We start from the raw sequence: 19315 nt of genomic DNA on the forward strand, positions 1-19315 counted from the left end.
CCGTTTGAGGGTGGGGGGTGTTTCCTGCTTTCTCATTCTGCCCTTGGACTGTGGGCAGGGGCCAAGCGTAACAGTGCATGCAGCCTTCCACAGCTCTGCTGTGAAGTTTCGGACCCATATCTCTAGGCCAGGAATTAGCAAATCCGAAAATTGCTGGTGTGGAGCAGCAGTACCCTTCCTATACCCTTACCCCTGGCAATATCACTCCAGGTCAATGGGGTTCATAGTGTACTGTTTATAATTGAGACTTCTGTGACACCGCAGCCTCACTAAGAGATTATGGGGTCAATTTCTTGTTACCTGTTACTTTACGAGGGGAGGCACCTCGGGGATGTCTTAAATTGCAGCTATGCCATGCCTTATATCATCACAATGTGCCTTGTGCAATTTATTGTATAGTTTCCTCTGTTTTTACGAAATATAAATGATGATAAAAACATGTTTAATAGAGACACTGATTGGTGCAGCACATCGAAACGGCAAAATTAAGGTAGCAAAGGGTAGGCAAAAATAAATAGTTATTCTTAACTTCAGGTTCTTTTTTAACCATCACTTGTCTTTGTTTAAACCAGTTTAATTATCACAGTTATCAGTTGACATGTGACATAAAATGTATTCGTTTAATTATTGCTTTAATTATATTTAGGGCTTGTAGATATATCTAAGGAAGCAGACTTTGAAGGTGTTTTTGAGAAGAACATGAATGAAGATCCAACTTATCAACCCAACAGTCCAGGAGAGGTAAATATGTTCATGGATTTTGCTGAAAAGATGTCCATAAAGATGACATGTTATACCACTCGGGTTCAGCAGTTTGACAACCTGTTTACGTTCGCCGGCTCCTACACCATTTCTAATATTGTGAGACCCACAGAAGAGCAGATTGATTCTGTCACATACCAAAGACTGCAGCAAAGGCAAAGACTCCATCAAAAAACTGTAACAGAATACATTGAGAAGAAAGCCGAAATACGGAAGCACATTGAATACATCAAGTTAATCAGCTTTCTTGCGCCACTACTTGTTGCCTTAAAGAAAAAGGCAAAGATTCCGGCCCTAGATCGACTTCTTCAACCACTTTCAGGTATGTTAAGAAACATTATTTGTCTTGTCTTATTTTTTTTTTTTACAGTAATCCACTATTTTTGATGATTTTCTTTCATGTTCCCTTTAACCCAAAACGTATTTCATTTTAGAATGCAAATTTAATCCAGGCCATCAAAAACCCAGGAAGCGACCCCTTACAGGACTTTTTACTTTTAATTCACGTTGATGCTACACACAACTTCTTATTAAACATATGGCTGTGGCAAATGAGCAATACACTACCTTTTTACAGGTCACCCTGTCCTCAGCGTCCGCAGGGGGGGGCAAGGAGGGGCGCTTGCCCCCCCCTGGAGCGACCCTCCTTGCCCCCCCTGCAGACACCAATGAAAACCGTGACTTCAAGACGGGGTTCTCACTCTCTTTCCTCTCCTTTCTTTTATTTGCTTCCCTGTGAAATGGATCCAAAAAAGAAAGACGCTTTTGCAGGAAATGTCGTGTTTTTCTGACATTTTATTTCCAAAGTGCAGCATTGGGAATAAAAGGCTAAAAATATAAAAAATAGATAAATAACTAAATAAAGTAAGACCGAGTGGTAGCAAACTGGCAAAACTGATTTTATTCACACTGAAACACATTAGCGCCACTTTTACAGAGTTTGCCAGTGAAGCGCTCTTTTTGTTTTATTGTCTTTGTTTTCCCTGGACTTAGAACTAGTGCACCAATCCTGGAGGTACTGCAATGTGTGGATTGGAAAACAAAATGTGTGCTGCGGCTCTGCGTCCAGGGATGTGGTCTTTTTACCATACTGCTTACATTTTGTAAGGATATAAGCAATGGCCATTGAAATGGGTCCATTCAGGGCTCTGTAGTCGTGTCCTTAACTTTTCAGGCAAACGCACTCACTGATTTCTGAATAGTGACTGTAAAAGCATTAAGATAACCATGTTGTTCCTGCTTACATTTCCCATGGTTTGCTAAGTTTTGCATTCCCTATAAGTGTTTGCTTTTTCCAGGATGTTGTTACTTTTTTTTGTAGGCTGCATATTTCTCTTGTCTAGTGCGTAATTTAAATTGAGCCGCATCCAGGTGTTTTTAGCGGGTAACAATTGGGTTGTAGTTGAAGACAGTGGGAGTTTTTATCAGTGGGGCAGTACGGTGTTCAGTGGGGGAGAGGATGTGGCACTATGGTCAGAGTTGCTGAATTTGGAACTGGGAACCAGGTTCAGCCTTAATAACCAGTCCACCAGACCACTCTCCTGCGAGAGCACAATCACATGCTGGACCTTAGAAGGCTTTGCAACACCTTAGAAGTCCTGGTGTCTTCGCACCAGCAGGTGGACCCTAGCATGACAAGTGTAGGTTAACCTTCAAGGCTTGTCCACCACTATCCATATTGAAATTCGCCTCCAGTCTTGCGGGCAGGCCTATGAAGCAGCACACCCTAGAACAACAGTCACTGAGGTCACAGGACCCTTGAGAAGGGCCAGCTCTAGGGAGGTGCAACCAGTGTGACCGCACCGGGTGCTGACTTTAGGTGGATGCATCATGTTTGCAAGTATATTATGGTTTTAAAAACACCAATAAAAATGTCACGATGACTCTGGTGATTAATGAAGTGCAATGAAGATAAAACGGAAATCTTGTTGTATGGTCAGTTCTCGCCCAACTTCAGAGAAACTCTGTGGCCTTCCGATTTTCCCCAGCCAGGCTCCGTTAATATTCCTGCTAAAAACTTGGGAGTCTGGTTTGGAGAGGATCTGCGATTCGAAGCACACATAAAAAGACTCACTGGGGTGTGCTTCGGGTCCCTAAAAGCCATGAGGAAGATTTTTCCTTATTTGCCGTCTTCAGCAAGAGAGTCGGTTGCGAGGGCCCTTATTTTATCTCGGCTCGATTATGCCAACTCTCTGCTGTGTGGCTCTCCGGCTTTTTTAATCGCAAGGCTTCAGATTATTCAGAATGCGACTGTTCGCCTACTGTGCAATGTGCCGTATAGAGAAAGTACTCGGACTCACATGAAGGAACTACACTGGTTGCCAGTAGTGCAGAGGATAACTTTTAAAATTCTTACCATAGCCTTTAAAGCAGTTCATGACCTTGGCCCTTCTTATTTGAGGGAAAGATTTACCCGTTATGTCCCTACTCGGGCACTACGCTCAGCTGACTGTAACTTTTTAAGAGTACCCCGATTTCAGCGAGTTCGTTTAGGAGGCCAATCACTTGCTGTCACCACAGCTAGGACTTGGAATACCCTCCCCCTTTCCCTGAGATTAACAGAAAATTTTGTGCTATTTAAGAAGGCACTTAAAACTTATCTTTTCAGAACGGCTTATTAAACTACTAATAGTAAAAAGAAAATTTAGATCTCTACCTTTTTCCTTCGGCCATTTGCTTGTTTATTTTTCCACGCGCCAGGACACTCTGGTAGTATATGAGCGCGCTATAAAACAGCTAAAATAAATAAATAAATAATGTTCTTCCTAGAGAGAGATCAGAATTTTGTCTAGTGGAAGTTTTGACTCATGGAAAGGTAGCTCAGAGGGTTAATGTACCGGCTGCAAAGAACATGCGCCATGCAGATCACAAATATTGTAATGTAAATAGGTCAGTGGGCTACTGCTTTTGTCAGAGAGATCCTTTTGTTACTTGCAGTTTATAAGTTAAAATCCTAACTTAGAACAATGAGCTATTAACTGTCATCTAAGAGCTGCATACAAACTGCCAGGTATAAATTAGAGCATTATGTCCCCCCTCCCCCAAACTTTGATTATTCTAATGTCCCAAAAAGTGTTCTTTGGGACAGAAATCAATTCTGATTATTAAGGAGAACCCCCATCCATGGTATTACGTTTTAAATTCCGGATATTGTGTTTCTCCAGATCAATCACTATAAAACGATACCGGCTACTAGTATGGTTGTCATGTGACTCCTATACCTTGTAGTCCTTAGTCTTATGTAACATTTTCCATACAGTGATTTACACACCAATTGATTGTCTCTGTGTAATGTGTGTGATGTAAAGTGCTCTGACACCGTGCAATGGTATGAGTGGTGCTGTAAATCAAATTAAATGCATCTGAGAGAGGGTGGTTATGGAGACTTGAGGGGCACATGTAAAGGGTGGTAGTTAGGGAATCCATGGCAGAGGTGGTCATTGGGGGGCACTAACAAACATTAATGCACAGGACACCACCAGTGCTATTGCTGGCCCTGCCCTTGAGGCCAGTCTGCCTCAACCATAGGTACCTCCATTGGCCTTGTTTCAGCAGTAGTGGCTGCAACTCACCAGGGATTGGCAATGCAGGGTTTGCACGCACACCAAACTAAGTTTGCAAACTTCACAGTCTCCCTGCTTCATTCACAAGCACTTTTAACATGTGCTGCCTGCTGTGGGGCCACTGGAATTAATTATGCAGCAAACGATGACAACATTATGCCGTAGTGTGACTAAATTATGCATAAAAAAAAAGGCTGCAGAGGAGCTTCGCGCGATTCCAAGATGGACGCGTGAGCTAAGGGCTCCCGATACCCCTTCCGCCTCCCGCGATTATCCTGTGCAAGATCCTGATTTTGACGATGGGTGCTCTTTATTGAAGCCCTGCTGATGCCAGCGTTCTTTTCAGAAATCAATTTGGCCGTCGGATACTGGACCTGCTGCGCTTTGAACTTTGAGGCCTATATCGTATGCCAGCCGGGAGCTTGAGTCCCCGAGGTACCCAGGTGGCAATCGAACAACAACGGCTGATAAGCCACGCCCGCTGCCCCTGGTGTACTTTCGGTTTCGTTTCTTCTCTTTGTTGTGAACGCTCACTTCCAGATCCGAGTTCCGATTCTGCTATCGCTGCCAGCCTGCTGCTTCTGCTGTGCCCTTATCCACTCGCAGTTCAGAGCCTGCCACGACGGAGTTCGCTTTGCCTTGATTCTACAATTCCCGTTGGAGCTCCTTCCACGACATGACGGGCAGAACAGTCGTTGAGAGGTGCGGCAATAGAGGCTCGTCCCGAGGGGGGGTCACCCAATCTCAGACCATTGATCGATTTACTCGACCACGGGGCTCCCCGGGCGGATTGAGTGGTGCCCTGGAAGAAGCTGGGGATGGTGCTCCTGATGACGAGGAGCCAACGTTGAAGGATGTTATGGGCGCTATTGCGAGTGTCCAATCCGCCATGGGTCAGCAATATGAAACTCTAGCGGCTAAGATTGATACGGTGGCGATTGATGTCACCCTCATCAGAGCGGACCTTGGGAAAACGAATGAGCGTGTCAAATCTCTCGATCTCAAGACTGCTAGTTTGACCACGAATGTCTCGGACCTTCAGACCACGGTCCGCCATCTTAGGACTACTTGTGACCTGTTTGCCAATCGGTTGGAAGATTTCGAGGGCCGGGCCAGGCGCAATAACGTCCGCATCGTGGGTGTCCCGGAGACTTCTGCTGACATGCCTGTTGATATCCTGGTGGAGGACCTCGTGTTGAAGCATCTGGTGCCGAAAGGCCGTAGTAAATTCTTCGCTGTGGAGCGCGCCCACCGTGTTCCGGGTGGCAAGCCAAAGTCGGGAGCCGCTCCGCGGCCCATAATTGCTAGACTTTTCAACTTTCGTGATAGGGACGCTATCCTGCAAGCTTCGCGCACCAATGGGCCCACTAAATTTGAGAACGTTTCAATTAGTTTTTACCCTGACTTTACTCAGGCAGTTCAGAAACAGAGGATGGGCTTTACGGGTGTGAAGAGACGACTCAGGGACCTGGGACTGAAATATGCTATGCTCTTCCCGGCCCGCCTGAGAATCGAACATGCTGATCGTGCATTCTTCTTTGACCGCCCTGAGGTGGTTAGTGAATGGTTAGACACTTTGTCGACGCATCATGAGGGCCCGGAGGACTCGAGAGGCGCTGAGGGAGGCGTGGAGGGCCAGGAGCAGTGAGTCTACATCGGCGAGCCATCATCCGCTGCAGCGGCTTAGAGACTTTGTTTCAAGCATTTTGTGAATGCCCGGGGGTGGGGGGGGTTCGGGGATCTTCCTCCTCTGGGGACTTTTTCTCTCTTTCTGTAGATTAGTTCAATGGGGCGACAGGCACACTGCAAGTTGGGGTGGCTATTAGGTCTACCGCAGGGGTGCAGGGAGGGGGGTTTGAATTTGATGGGTTCCTTGGGGGTGGTGGTGGGGTTCTTTTCTTTTTGTTGGTTTAGAGGCTGTGCTTTGCTTTACAATTGCTTTCATGTGTCTGTTTCGGGATGGGTGGGGCGGTCGGTCTTCTTCCGGGATGGGGGGTAGGGGACTCAGGGTGTTGAGCTGGAATGTTAACGGTCTTGGGGACAGGATAAAACGTGGGGTTGTGCTACAATATTTGAAGAGACACGCCCCAGATGTGGTCTTGCTTCAGGAGACCCATTTGGTGGGCAATACTTGTCATGCATTGGATAGAAGAGGCTATCGATTGGTGGCACATTCCGGCTTTACTTCGGGATCAAGAGGGGTTGGTATCCTGGTCAGGAATTCCCTTCCCCTGGAGATAGATAGCACGGTGCTGGATGACAGGGGCCGCTATGCTGGCATTACGGGGAGATGGGAGGGGAAATTGATTTCCATAATGTCTATTTATGTTCCGCCTGGGCTGCAATCTACCACATTCACCGACTTGGGTGAGGTTGTCCTTGGTTTGCCCGATGGCTTACTGGTGTTGGGTGGGGACTTTAACTCTGTGGCGAATGGGGAGAGTGATCGTAGCCCCCCCAGGCTCCTCCCTGCCTCGCAGTTGTGGTTGGGGAAATTCTTGGATGCCTTTGGTTTGGCCGACTGCTGGAGCCAGCTGCACCCTGGCCGGCTTCAGTACACTTTCCACTCGGGGGCTCACGGCAGTCTCTCGAGAATTGACTATTTCCTCGTGCCGGTGGTGCAGTTGCTCTCTGTGCGTGAAATTAAACACTTGGCTAGAGGGATCTCAGACCACTCCCCGATATGGCTCCACTTGGATATCTGTTTGGGGAATGGGGGCCGAATTGCCCCGATAAATCCATGGCATTTTCAGGACCCTAAGATCAGAGCAGAGGTGGTCAAATGCATTTGCTGAAAATGAGGGATCGGTGTCTTCCCCGGTCTCCTTATGGGAGGCCTATAAAACTGTTATCCGTGGTCAGACTCTATCCCTAATTGCTGACAAGAAGCGGCGCACACAAGAAGAGGTGGTGAGATTGGAGTCTGAGATTACTGTGTTGGAGGAGCGGTTGGAAGCTGAGGTTACGCCTGAGACGCTGCATGTTTTGGCTCTTAAGCAATCTGATTACAGAGCCTTGGTTACTACCTCGGCTGAGGCACTGCATCGTATGCAACAGGGGCGTCTGTACGACATGGGTGACAAAGCGGGGAAGTTGATCGCATGGCTGGATAAGCGAGACAGACTGAATCGTGTGGTGCCTGTGGTTGAGAGACTGGATGGAGTGCGAGTCGTGGACCCGGTTGAGATAGTTGAGGTGTTTGCCCAGCACTTTCGGGTTGTGTATGCGCCGGTTTCGGGCTTGCCGGAGGAGGACTCGCGCTTACTACTTCGTGATCTTGAGCTGCCCAGTCTCGCGGAATCGGACGGGGTTTTAAAGGAGGCTGATTTCTCCATCGACGAGGTTGCGCTCGCTATTCGCTCTCTTCGTTCAGGAAAAGCTTCGGGCCCTAACGGCATACCGGTCGAGCTGTATAAGCTATGCCCGGATAAAATGGCGCCGTATCTGCTGCGTATGTTTGCGGCATCGCGTGACCTCGGCTGTCTTCCTAGAGACCAGAGGCTTGCTTCTATTGTGGTCATTCATAAAGACGGCAAACCCCGTGAGTGCTGTTCCTCGTATCGCCCGATTTCGCTTTTGAACGCGGAACCCAAGATATTGGCGAAACTACTGGCAAACCGACTAGCCACGGTGATTAGCGGACTGGTTCACCCTGATCAGTCCGGTTTTATCCCCCAGCGTAATACTGCACTCAATCTTCGTCGACTGCATGGCGTCATAGCGAGGGCGGGATCTCTTGGTGAGCCGGCCATCTTGGTTTCTCTTGATGCTTCGATGGCTTTTGATACGGTTGAATGGCCATATTTGTGGGCTACTCTCGCCAAGTTCGGTTTTGGCCCGAAATTTATTGCATGGGTTAAACTCCTGTATGAGCAACCGTTGGCGCATGTGATGGTGAATGGTAGGGCTTCAAGGCCCTTCACTCTTGGGCGAGGCACGAGGCAGGGCTGTCCTTTGTCACCGCTGTTGTTCGCCCTCGCGCTCGAGCCGCTGGCCGCCTGGCTCCGGTGGGAGCCCTCCTTGAAGGGTATTCGGTGGTCCCCCGATTTTGAAGACCGTGTCTCATTATATGCCGACGACATTTTGTTGTATTTGACGTCCCCCCGTAAGACATTGGGAGTCCTCTTTGATGTCCTGCGTTCCTTTGGCCGTAACTCCGGGTTGGTTATCAACTGGTCCAAATCCTGTATTTTCCCGCTTACCTGTGACCCTCTCTCTTTGCCCCCAGTGTGCCCGATCCCGGTCCGCACCGAGGGTTTTAAGTATTTGGGTATTTATATTTCGCTTGACCCTGTGTTGCGCTATGATCGGAATCTGTTGCCTCCACTTGCCCGACTTCGATCGGACGTTGCGGCTTGGTGTAATCTGCCCTTATCCCCCCTGGGACGGGCGGCCCTGTTTAAAATGATGTCTCTTCCCCGGTTCTTATATGCTGTGCAAAATACACTTGACCTAGTGCCGGCTAGCTACTTTCGCGAAATTGAGGGCCTTCAAAGGAAGCTGGTATGGGCTGGCCGGCCTTGTATTGCGTTGACTAAACTCACGCTACCCTGGTATGATGGGGGCATTGCGTTACCTGATATACGACGGTATTATTGGGCATCTCAACTGAGTGCTGTGAATCATGCTATGTATGGTCCAGTTCCGAACCCTGCTTACGAAATGGACCGGTGGCTCTTGCCCGGGGGGAATTATTACAGGGCGTTCTATTCTCGAGGTGCTAGGAAGAACTTGACGGGACCCACTGGAGTGGCGGTGCGGGTATGGGGCAGCGCGACTGCGGCCACCGGATGGACAGATAGGCTGACCAGAGCGACTCCTCTATTTGCCCCGGAGAGGCTGGGTGAGTTGTGGACCTCAAAAGGGTTTGATAGATGGGACCTCATCGGGATCAGTAAGTTGGATGACCTCTGGGTTAAGGACAGGGTTAAGTCCTTTGCTGAATTGCAACAGGAATATGGTTTGTCTGATTCGGAGTTTTTCCGGTACCTTCAGGTTCGTCATGCCATTGGGTCGGTTTTTCCGGCTGGGTCTGCCATCCCGGAGAGCTCCCCCCTGGAAGACAGGGTGCTGGACGGACATGTGCCGGACAGCACTATCTCTCTTATCTATAAGAAGCTTATTAATACTCGGTCGGATTTGCTGCTTCATCTGCGTACTTCCTGGACTGATGATGGACTGGAGCTGGATGATGAGGATTGGCAGGCCGCGATATCCTCTCCTAAGGAGGTTGCGATTCCGGCGCGTCTGCGACTCGTTCAGCTGAAAATTCTACACCGGGTCTATGTCACGGGTCCCCGACTGATGCATATGGGTTTTTCAGAGGATGGACTGTGTCGGCGGGGCTGTGGTATGCTTGCTACCTTCCTCCATATTATATGGGAGTGTCCGGAGGTTGTATCTTTTTGGAATGGAGTGTATGCGGTGATGAGTGAAGTTATGCAAGTTCAGTTGCTGCCTGAAGCCCGGCGTTGTCTTTTGAATGTATGGGAGCCGACTGATTGTAATGTTGCTCAGACTCAATGGGTGACGCTGGGGACCATGGTTGCAAAGAGGGACATTGCACAATTGTGGGGATCTCAGAGGGCTCCGTCGGTCTCCGGGTGGGAAGATAGTATGGACTGGTGCATGTTCAAGGAAAAGATTGTGTATGTCTCCCGTGGCAGGCCCAAAAAATGGGGTACGATATGGGGCCAATGGAACTCGTTCCGTGGGGATGTCTGCGACCCCCCTTTCACTGATCCCCCTGATATTCCTTGTTCCCCTTAGCTGTGTGTTTCGGCTCTTTCTTGTGTTGTATTTTTCTTATACCGCTGGCGCTGGGTCTCCCCTCTCCCCCCCTCCCTTTTTCTTTTATCCTCTGTAGATTCTCCTGTCTTTCCCTGCTGTTTTAGGTCTGACTCGCCTCGCATCTCATGACACAGACGTAACAATTCGGGCATAGCCTTGTCTTTTTCTTCTTCGTTTGTTTAGTTGTTTTGAAAAATGAAACCTTTTTATATCCTGTCGTTTTGTGATTGATCGATGTCATGCACCATGGCTGCCGGACCCCTGGTTGTCGGCTGATGAGCTGTGTACCTTACCGTTGTTTTGAGATGCTGCATCGGCCGGCCCGGAGGGTTGTAGGCAAATCTTTGTTTCTACTTGTCTCTTGCAAATAGCGGTTTAAAAAAAAAAAAAAAAAAAAAGGCTGCAGCGTAATGCAGTATATTGTCAGATATTTTATTATTTTGACGTGTGTACACATGCTAACAGTCTTTGGAAAGATGTTGCCTTATTAGTACCCGTGTAACATACAAACGCAGCAGTGAGAAAGGTGACCAGTCAACCTTTACAATAGGCCATCCACTCCGCAGCAACACAAGTCACATTTTATATTAACTTTTTATATTTTTGAGCTACAAACAATTTATTAGTTTAAATGGTCAGATCATGCAGCAGATCTTGCCTTATGAGGCAAATATGGCAGAGCCATAATTTTAGAGAAAACATTTGCAAACTAGGATATTTTGCCATTCATGTTTGAACTGCTGTTGTGGAAAAAGGGAGAAGCATGCATGGGGAGAAGTGCTGATAACAGAAACTCCATGGCTCTGAGACAAATGACTTGTGTTTCCACATTTTATCGTATTTGGTACATTCTGTGATTAGAAGCATATCCCACTTTGTGAATATATTGTAATGTCAATAACTCATTATAACCTAAATAATCATGTGTATCCATTGGTTGATTAAACTGGGCAGTGAAATGCCAAACAAATACTAAAAATTGGGATGTCTGCGCATTCTGGCCACACTTCTGCCTCCACCCACAAATCCAATCCTTGGGTTATTCCCGCCCTCTGATTCTCCGCCCACTGGTCCCCTACTTTTTTTCCCCCACTTCGACCACTATGTAAGACTCAACATCCCTGGACCTGTGATGTGCCGCCGCTGCGGGCGCCGCATGTGCCACAGATTTACGGTACCGGACTTCCGAATAAGGGAGCTGGCCATTATTGTGTCCCTAAACGTGCGCACCTTGTCAGGTTGACATTTATTTATTTATTTATTTATGCGATTTTTAAAGCGCTGCAATTACCCATGGGTGTCTCGGCGCTGTAAGCTATGTTTAATACAACTGAGATGAGATTACTAAGAAGGCAACCCTGTCTTTAAGTGCTTTCTGAAGATGATAGAATAGTGAGAAAACAGCCATGTCTTTAATTGCTTCCTGAAGATGATAAGGGTGGGACTGGTTTTTATGTTAAGGGGAAGAGAATTCCACAATTTAGCAGCGGCGATAGTGAAGCATCTGTCTCCCCAGTTGACTCTTCTAGTTCTGGGTATGTTGAGCAAGTGGGCAGTATTAGAACGGAGCATTCTGGAAGTGGTATGAGGTTTAAATGAGTTCTTGAGGAATTTGGGTCCAACATTGTTGATTGCCTTGTAGACGATACAGAGGGATTTGAATTTTGTACGGCTTCTGATGGGGAGCCAATGCAGTTGTTTTAGATGTTTAGAGACGGGACTAAATTTTGAAATGCTCAATAAGACTCTGGCTGAGGCATTTTGTATCATCTGGAGTTTAGAGATGACCTTTTCTTGTGCGTTCAGGAGGAGGGCATTACAATAGTCAGTTCGTGAGACCACAAGTGTTGAAATTAGTGTTTTTCCTGCCGTTTTGGGGACATATGGGAGTAGTTTCTTGATTTTCCTTAATGTATTGAATGATGAGGAAACTACTGAATTCACATGATGGTGGAAGAGGAGTTTGTCATCAAAAATGACTCCTAAATTTCTAACTTTACTGACTGGCTCAGGGGGAGTGCCCATTTCCTCCGGCCACCAAAGGGGGGACCATGTTGGCTGGATCTTGCCAAACAGCATAACTTCGGTCTTTGTGGAGTTTAATTTTAAACAGTTGGAGGACATCCAGCTGCTGATGGCCCTCATGCCCCCTTTAAAATTTGCTGCTATTGTAGGGCCGTCTCTATGTATGGATATTACCAACTGGGTATCATCGGCATATGTCGTTAAGTTGATGTTATAGGCTTTTATTACTCTCGCTAAGTCCGAAACATATATATTGAAAAGGGTCGGACTTAGCGAGGAACCTTGTGGGACTCCGCAAGGGAGGGTGAAGATGGGGGAGGTATATGTGCCCAATTTAACTGCCTGTTTACGGTCTGCCAGAAAAGATGTAATGAGGTCCTTGGCTTTGTGTTTGATACCGATGGCTTCGACACGGTCAATCAAGGTGGAATGATCGACCGTGTCGAAGGCCGTCGATAGATCCAATAGGATGAGTATAGCTTCTCCGCCGTTGTCCATAGTCATTCGTACTTCGTCTGCAGCCTTTATCAGAGCGGTTTCTGTCCCGTGTCCATGTCTGAAACCGAACTGAAACCGAACTGGGTGTCATCCAGGAGTTCGTTATTATGAATATATTCGGACAACTGTTTGTTCATGATGGATTCAAAGATTTTAGCTGGGAAGGGAAGGGATGCTATAGGACGGTAACTGGAAGGTGATGAAGGATCAAGTGATGGTTTTTTGAGCAGAGGTTTAATTATTGTGTTTTTCCATATTGTTGGGTATGAGCCCGTTAAGAACATGGAATTGCAGATGTGTGTTAAAGGTAGTGTGATGATGTCTGGGATGGTGTTGAGTATCGAAGGGTGGCAGGGGTCCAGTGGGGAGCCAGATTTGATTGATGATATTAATTTATGGATGTATTGGGGATGTGTGTTAGTGAATTCCATGAAGCTCGGTGAGTCCGAATTTATTTGTGTATTGATTGTTTTGGTGATGGTAGACTTTGGAGTGAAGTCCTTAAAAATGGACGTGACCTTTTCAGAGAAAAAGTCCGCCAGTGCATTACAGAGAGTTTGTTTCAGTGGGAGGGCTTGAGGGTGCTGCAAGGTGGTTCACCACTTGGAACAGTTTTTTCATGGTGCATTTGGCCTGATCTATCTTGGTGGTGTAGTAATTGTTTTTTTCTATGGATATCATCTGCTTGTAATTGTAAAGAGCGGATTTATATGCTGTTTTATCTGCCGAATGATATTGTTTGCGCCAATGGCGTTCTAAATTTCGGCAGTGTTGTCTTTGTAATCTTAATTGTTCGGAGAACCAAGGGGCCGAGGGGGTTTTCCTATTGTATTTAGAGGTTCTGGGTGGTACTAGTATTGTAAATGCTTCTTCCAGAGTTGAGGTATAGTTGTTGGCTGCGATATTTGGGTCTGTTTCTGTATCAGCACAGGAAAATGCATTAGTAAGGATCTGTATAAGATGTGTCTGATCAAGGTTTCTCCAATCTCTGGTGGTTTGATAGAGATTAGGAGATACGTTTTTATGTGTAGGGGTTTTTGGTTTTAATGTCAAATAAAATTGCTGAATGATCAAACCATGTTAAAGGTAATATTTTATTTATAATGATGTGAGGGTTATTGGTAAAGATACCATCAAGTGTGTGTCCTGCTTTGTGTGTAGGAGTAGCAACCAGTTGTTTAAGTTCGACCGATAGTAGGTCGTTAATGAGCTGAGAGGTGTCTCTGTCAGTTAGGGATTCAAGATGGAAATTAAAATCCCCTAGTAAGGTGAAGTATTTATTCTCCACGGCTAGTTCACTTAGTTGATGTAGCTGTGACAGGAATGCAGTGCGAGAGCTTGGGGGCCGATACAGTAAAGTGCCAGTAAGCGATTGGTTAGCAGAAAGCGTGACCGTAAAAGCAAGTGCTTCGCAATGCGCGTGCTGTAGATCAATAGCTTTAACTTGAAGGCTGTTGCGGTAGATTATCGCAATCTCGCCGCCTTTTTTAATTGATGTACGATCCTGCCTGTAAACGCAGTAATCTTCTGGCATGGCGGCTTTAAAGTCCGGTCCTGATGCCTCATCTCCCCCTGTTTCCGTGAGGAACATGAGGTTAAGAGCGTAGGAGGTAATTAGCTCTAGGATATCTATTTTGTGACATGGAAGAGAGCGGACGTTGACAAGCGCTGCTTGTATAGGTTTTTGGTGTGTTATTATTTGCCAAGTGTTTTTTGTGCAAAGCGTGCAGGTGAAGGGTCCTCCAATCGGGTCTGCATATATGCATATCGGTGGATCGTGGGCCTTCTGTAAGGTTTTATTTAGGGACAATAGTTCGCTAGAGGTGTACATAAGACGTGAGGGATCAGTAGGGGCAGGGGGAGTGGCCCTGGGCTCGGTACAGGCTCGGACGGGCACAGACGGGCTTGGCTTTGGCGCTGCTTCGGCGCGCGCACTGCGCGCCCGCTGCGCCAGCCCGCTGCGCCGTCTGGCCATGACACACATTATATAGTGATGTGAGGAGGGTGGGAGGCCGGCGCGACTAGAGCGCTCCCCCAGCCACACCTAAGATGGCGCCCACCGCCGCCAGACGCCAGCTCCAAAATCGGCTAGGCGAGGTAGGGAGGAAGGTTTAAAAGCGTGTAAAGGGTGTCAGAGTGCCTGATTTATATAATTCCCAAATTATCTTCAATTAAAAAGTCCCCAATAATAAAATATGCAGAACGAAGTAAAATGCTTCCTGACGAGTCCAAATGCCTCCTAAAATAGTACAAAAGTATTCCCCACACAGTAGTATCAAGCGGCAAGCTCGCAGCCCTAGTTGCACTCACTAGGGACTCTAAGTTTCTTTTTAAAAATATAGCTACCATTTGGACCTATACATTTTATTGTGTATAAATTAATTGAATGTGTGTAAAATTTAGCAATGCCCGGGGAATTCTAGTAAAGGGAGCACCCATTGGCGAATCCCTAGCGTGTGTGATTGCTGCATTATTTATTACTAACTTTGACGTTGTGCTTTAACTTTGGATAAAAGTTATCATGAATTCTAGCACCAAGAAGCCAATATTGGTGAATATGTGTGCTACAAACAATCCCAAACATACACTGTGCATACAGTATATTTAATCTGGTGCTTTAATCTAGGCTATTTTAAAGTATTCTGATAAAATTCGATTTGTGCTGAAGACACCCTTTATTGGTGTTGGATCGAGGACCCGGAAGTCTGCACACCTAGCAGACAGAGATGAAGCACCTTGTCAGAAAGTTTTGCGTTTTCCCTACAGGTGGTGTTTGTTGGCCTGTGGCAGGGTCAGTCGCATGTCCAGTCGCATGTCCTGTATTCCTGGCATTTAATTGAGTCTATCTTAGTTCTGCGCCCCAGTGTTTCTTGTGCCCCACCTGGCGCACATCATGTCGGAGGATGGTGATGACGTTAACATTTTGCCCCCCCCCCCCTGGAAAAATGTCTGCGGACGCCCATGCCTGTCCTCCCAATGAATGTGTGCCATATCTGTTGTATAATCTCATAAACTCTGCATACACTACTAATGTGTTCATTTTTTAGGGCTCGGCTCTAGACGGCTCACATGCACTGTCTCGAGCCGAGATACGCTGCATCTACTTTTGGGCTTACAGCCCGCCCATAAGTTTCAAAGTTGCTGGCACCATTTTCACTCCATTTTTTGTTCCCCCCCATTCGTGAAGGGCATGCATACATCATGCCTCTTCTGGTCTATAGCCCACCTCGAACGTACCACCCATCTACTTAAAAACCTACACAACTGTCATTTTAGGGAGTTGTTTTAACTTGGATGCTAATGACAAGGGTAACTCGTCATGGAGTTTCCATTGATTTCAATGGAAATTGCATTAAAGATCCAAAATAGTCTTAGCATCCAAGTGGTTAAGTCTCCTTTTTTACTTCTTGAATGCTTTTTATAAACGGTACCCCGCGAGGTCCATGCACCTCTGCATTCAAGATGGCCGCTAAAGCAGACAAGCTTGTTACCTGGTATTCCTAGTTTACAGCAGTCTAGTGTTTATATTAATATTGCTGGCTAATGGTTCCATTGAGTTGATTTCCAGCATTGTAGTCAGGCTTGCAATACCACAGGCTGCTACTAGCCATCTCCACTCAAATGGGGCACCAACACTGTAGCTAAAACTGTGCGGCTCCGTTGTCTCTTACTAGGCTTCCTGTTACAATACCATAGGCTTCGACTAGTGGTGCCTTAGTCGCATGCACCTTTAATATTTGCATGCTAAATGTACTGTACTACTGCCTTTCACTAGGGATTGCCGTGCTGTAACCAAGGCTGCTGCTAGAGGTCCTGGAGAATCGAGCACTAGCACTATGCGCAAGTGTACAGTATCACAGGTTGGTTCTAGAGGTCCCATGGAATCAAGCACCAGCAGAGTATGTAAGCATGCACTACGGTAGGCTGGCGGTGCACCAGCACTGTATTTAAGCATGCAGTACTGCAGGCTGCAGCTAGAGGGCCCAGAGAATTTTGAATTATAGCGGGCAGTACTACAGGCTGCAGGTTGTCCAACTGAATTGGGCACTAGTACTGTACGTAAGGGGGCAGTACCACAGACTCCTAGAGGCCCTATAACATCGGCCACCAGCACTGTATGTTAGTGGTAAGTACCACAGGCCACTAGAGGTCCTATGACATCGGCCACCAGCACTGTATGTAAGTTGGCAGTGCCACAGACTGCTAGAGGCCCTATAACAGTGGGCACCAGTACGGTATGTAAGTGGGCAGTTCCACAGGCTGCTAGAGGCCCTATAACTTCAGACACCAGCACTGTATGGAAGTGGGCAGTACCACGGGCCACTAGAGGTCCTATGACATCGGCCACCAGCACTGTATGTAAGTGGGCAGTACCATAGGCAACAGAAGTCATAGGACATTTGCACCAGCATTGTTTGTAAGTGAGCATTACCACAGGCTGCTAGAGGTCCTATAACATCGGGCACCAGCACTGTATGTTTGCTTGCAGTACCGCAGACCGCTAGAGGCCCTATAACAGCGGGCACCAGCACTGTATGGTTGCTTGCAGTACGCAGACCGCTAGAGGCCCAATAACAGTGGGCACCAGCACTGTATGTTTACTTGCGCTATTGCAGACTGCTAGAGGCCCAATTACAGCGGGCAGTAGCACTGTATGTTTACTTGCAGTACCGCAGACCGCTAGACGCCCTATAACAGCTCGCAACAGCACTGTATGTTTGCTTGCAGTACCACAGGCTTCTCCTAAACCCTACTTAACTGGGCATCAGCACCAGGTGCTCAAGAGCGCAATACCATACAACACTGTTTTTTCAGAAGCTTAGTTGTTAAAAATATTTCGCAGAACTTCCAGAGACAACAGTCATACATTATATACTCTAACAAAGGAGAGAATGAGGGAAGGAGCTCAATTATTCCTTCGTGTGCATTCACTCTATGTAGTGTTAACTGAGGTCGGCCTCCTTTATTTTATGCTCATTGGCTTTTGATGGCTTATAGTACACATGGCTGTTAGTTATTTAGGACCTTTTTCTGCCATTTTGTTTTTCACCCACCAGGATTTACTTTCAAAATCTTATCTCATACCAATAAATATTTCCTACAACGTATTAGAATATGACTTTCCTCTCACGTTGTAGTGTAGTTCCTATCATCCCAATAGGCTCTGCGCATTGGAATAATACCTACAGCAGTAAAGGCCTAGGCCAGACGTTAACTAGGTCTACTACTGTCGATACTAGACTTAAAGTTTTGGGTTTTGCCAGCTAGCTCAGAGTTCACTAGAAACTTTCTCGAATGTTCAGGAAGGACTTAACTTCCCTGATTAGACAAGAAGGGATTTAGTTTCTGACAACCATAGAACATGACAACTTTGCTCTCCCCTAATCAAGAGTATATCTCGAGAGTCGTGTGAACAAAAGGCAATTTATTTTACTCAGTCAGCACGTGCATTCTTAGTCTCATCAGATTGTAGAGAAAAGGAAGAGACGGGCGTGTTCAATAAAAAGGTGTTATTTATTGATCAGTCTCTTTTCTCATACAAGAGAAATGGATCGATATTATTGCAATACTTATAGCTAAGTAAAGTGCATACATTAAAAGCAATAGTATAAAATAATACTGTAAAAACATTGATATGGTTTCTAAGCCATAAGATGTTTTAAAATGAATAAAATATATTACATACACATATACATTTGACTAAACGTACTCAACTGGTGTTTCTAAATACGCCTACCCCGTGTACCTGACCTAAGCCTAATACGTGGGCGGGAATAGAAAGTTACAGTTTAAGTTAAGTTTGTTTTTGCCAAGTAAATAACTAAAGAATTCTCTGTGAGGGGTTATTCAGTTCTGTACCTGGAATCTAGGTTGAATGAGGGATGGTATCTCTCTCTCTGGTCTCGATATTCCAGGCTGCCTGCGAGGGCTACCCGGAAGCGCCGGTGCTGGATCTCTCGGCAGGAGAAATCAGCGCGTCTCGTTCTCAGCGCGTCAGGAAGGCGGGGCTGTGCCAGCGGGGTCTGCTCTGCTCTGGGCTTCGGCAAGTATGGCTGCTCCGTCTCGTCACCACCGCGTGTGTTTGCATAGGGCAATATCGGTAATATTTATACCTTTAAGGTGCCGAGATTGACGTAAGGATGGACATAGATACGTCAATAAGGATGTCATACGACTTGCTCGTTAGCACATTCTTTTGCTGAAGTTCTCGGTGAAATCAAAACAATGGCCGCAGGGTTTTGCCCAGGTTGTCATAGGTTTGATTTGTTATGAGAACTCCGTATGCCTTATCAGGGGCTGGAGGAATATCGCTTGTCTAATTAGATCGTAAGCGTTATGACCTAATCAGATAACACGTTCCTGTGCCGTAGTGTGACTGCGTCAGATAACGGTATCTGCATCATGGGGGTTTTCTGCCTCATGGGCTGACTGTTAGTTAACTTGTTGGTTTGTTTAACCAGAATAGGGTCAGGAATAGGGGGATCGATTCAGAACCTATAGGAATACATCACACCCACTCCACGCTAACTATGGTCATATTTACTAATCTATGCATAGTAAAACATAGTACAACATACTATAGAGTATTGTGTATACCTTACCACCCCAAAATACATAAATGCATTTTGAAATTTTCAAATATACGGAAAAGTTGCAATCATATGTATTGTATGCAC

General features: G+C 46.4%; 1 protein-coding gene across 4 annotated transcripts in view; it reads left to right on the forward strand.

Moving 5' to 3' along the window:
* The window catches only part of ANKAR (ankyrin and armadillo repeat containing), a 1199016-nt gene that overhangs the window by 105519 nt on the left and 1074182 nt on the right, over window positions 1-19315 (forward strand). For all 4 annotated transcript variants that reach the window (XM_078680368.1, XM_078680367.1, XM_078680369.1 and 1 more), the window contains one exon: window positions 647-1084. In XM_078680368.1, coding sequence (XP_078536494.1) covers window positions 647-1084 — 438 coding nt within the window. The remainder of the gene's footprint in view (window positions 1-646; window positions 1085-19315) is intronic.

This window comes from Lissotriton helveticus, chromosome 3_1 (genome assembly GCF_964261635.1).
Source record: "Lissotriton helveticus chromosome 3_1, aLisHel1.1, whole genome shotgun sequence".
NCBI classification, from domain to species: Eukaryota; Metazoa; Chordata; class Amphibia; order Caudata; family Salamandridae; genus Lissotriton; species Lissotriton helveticus.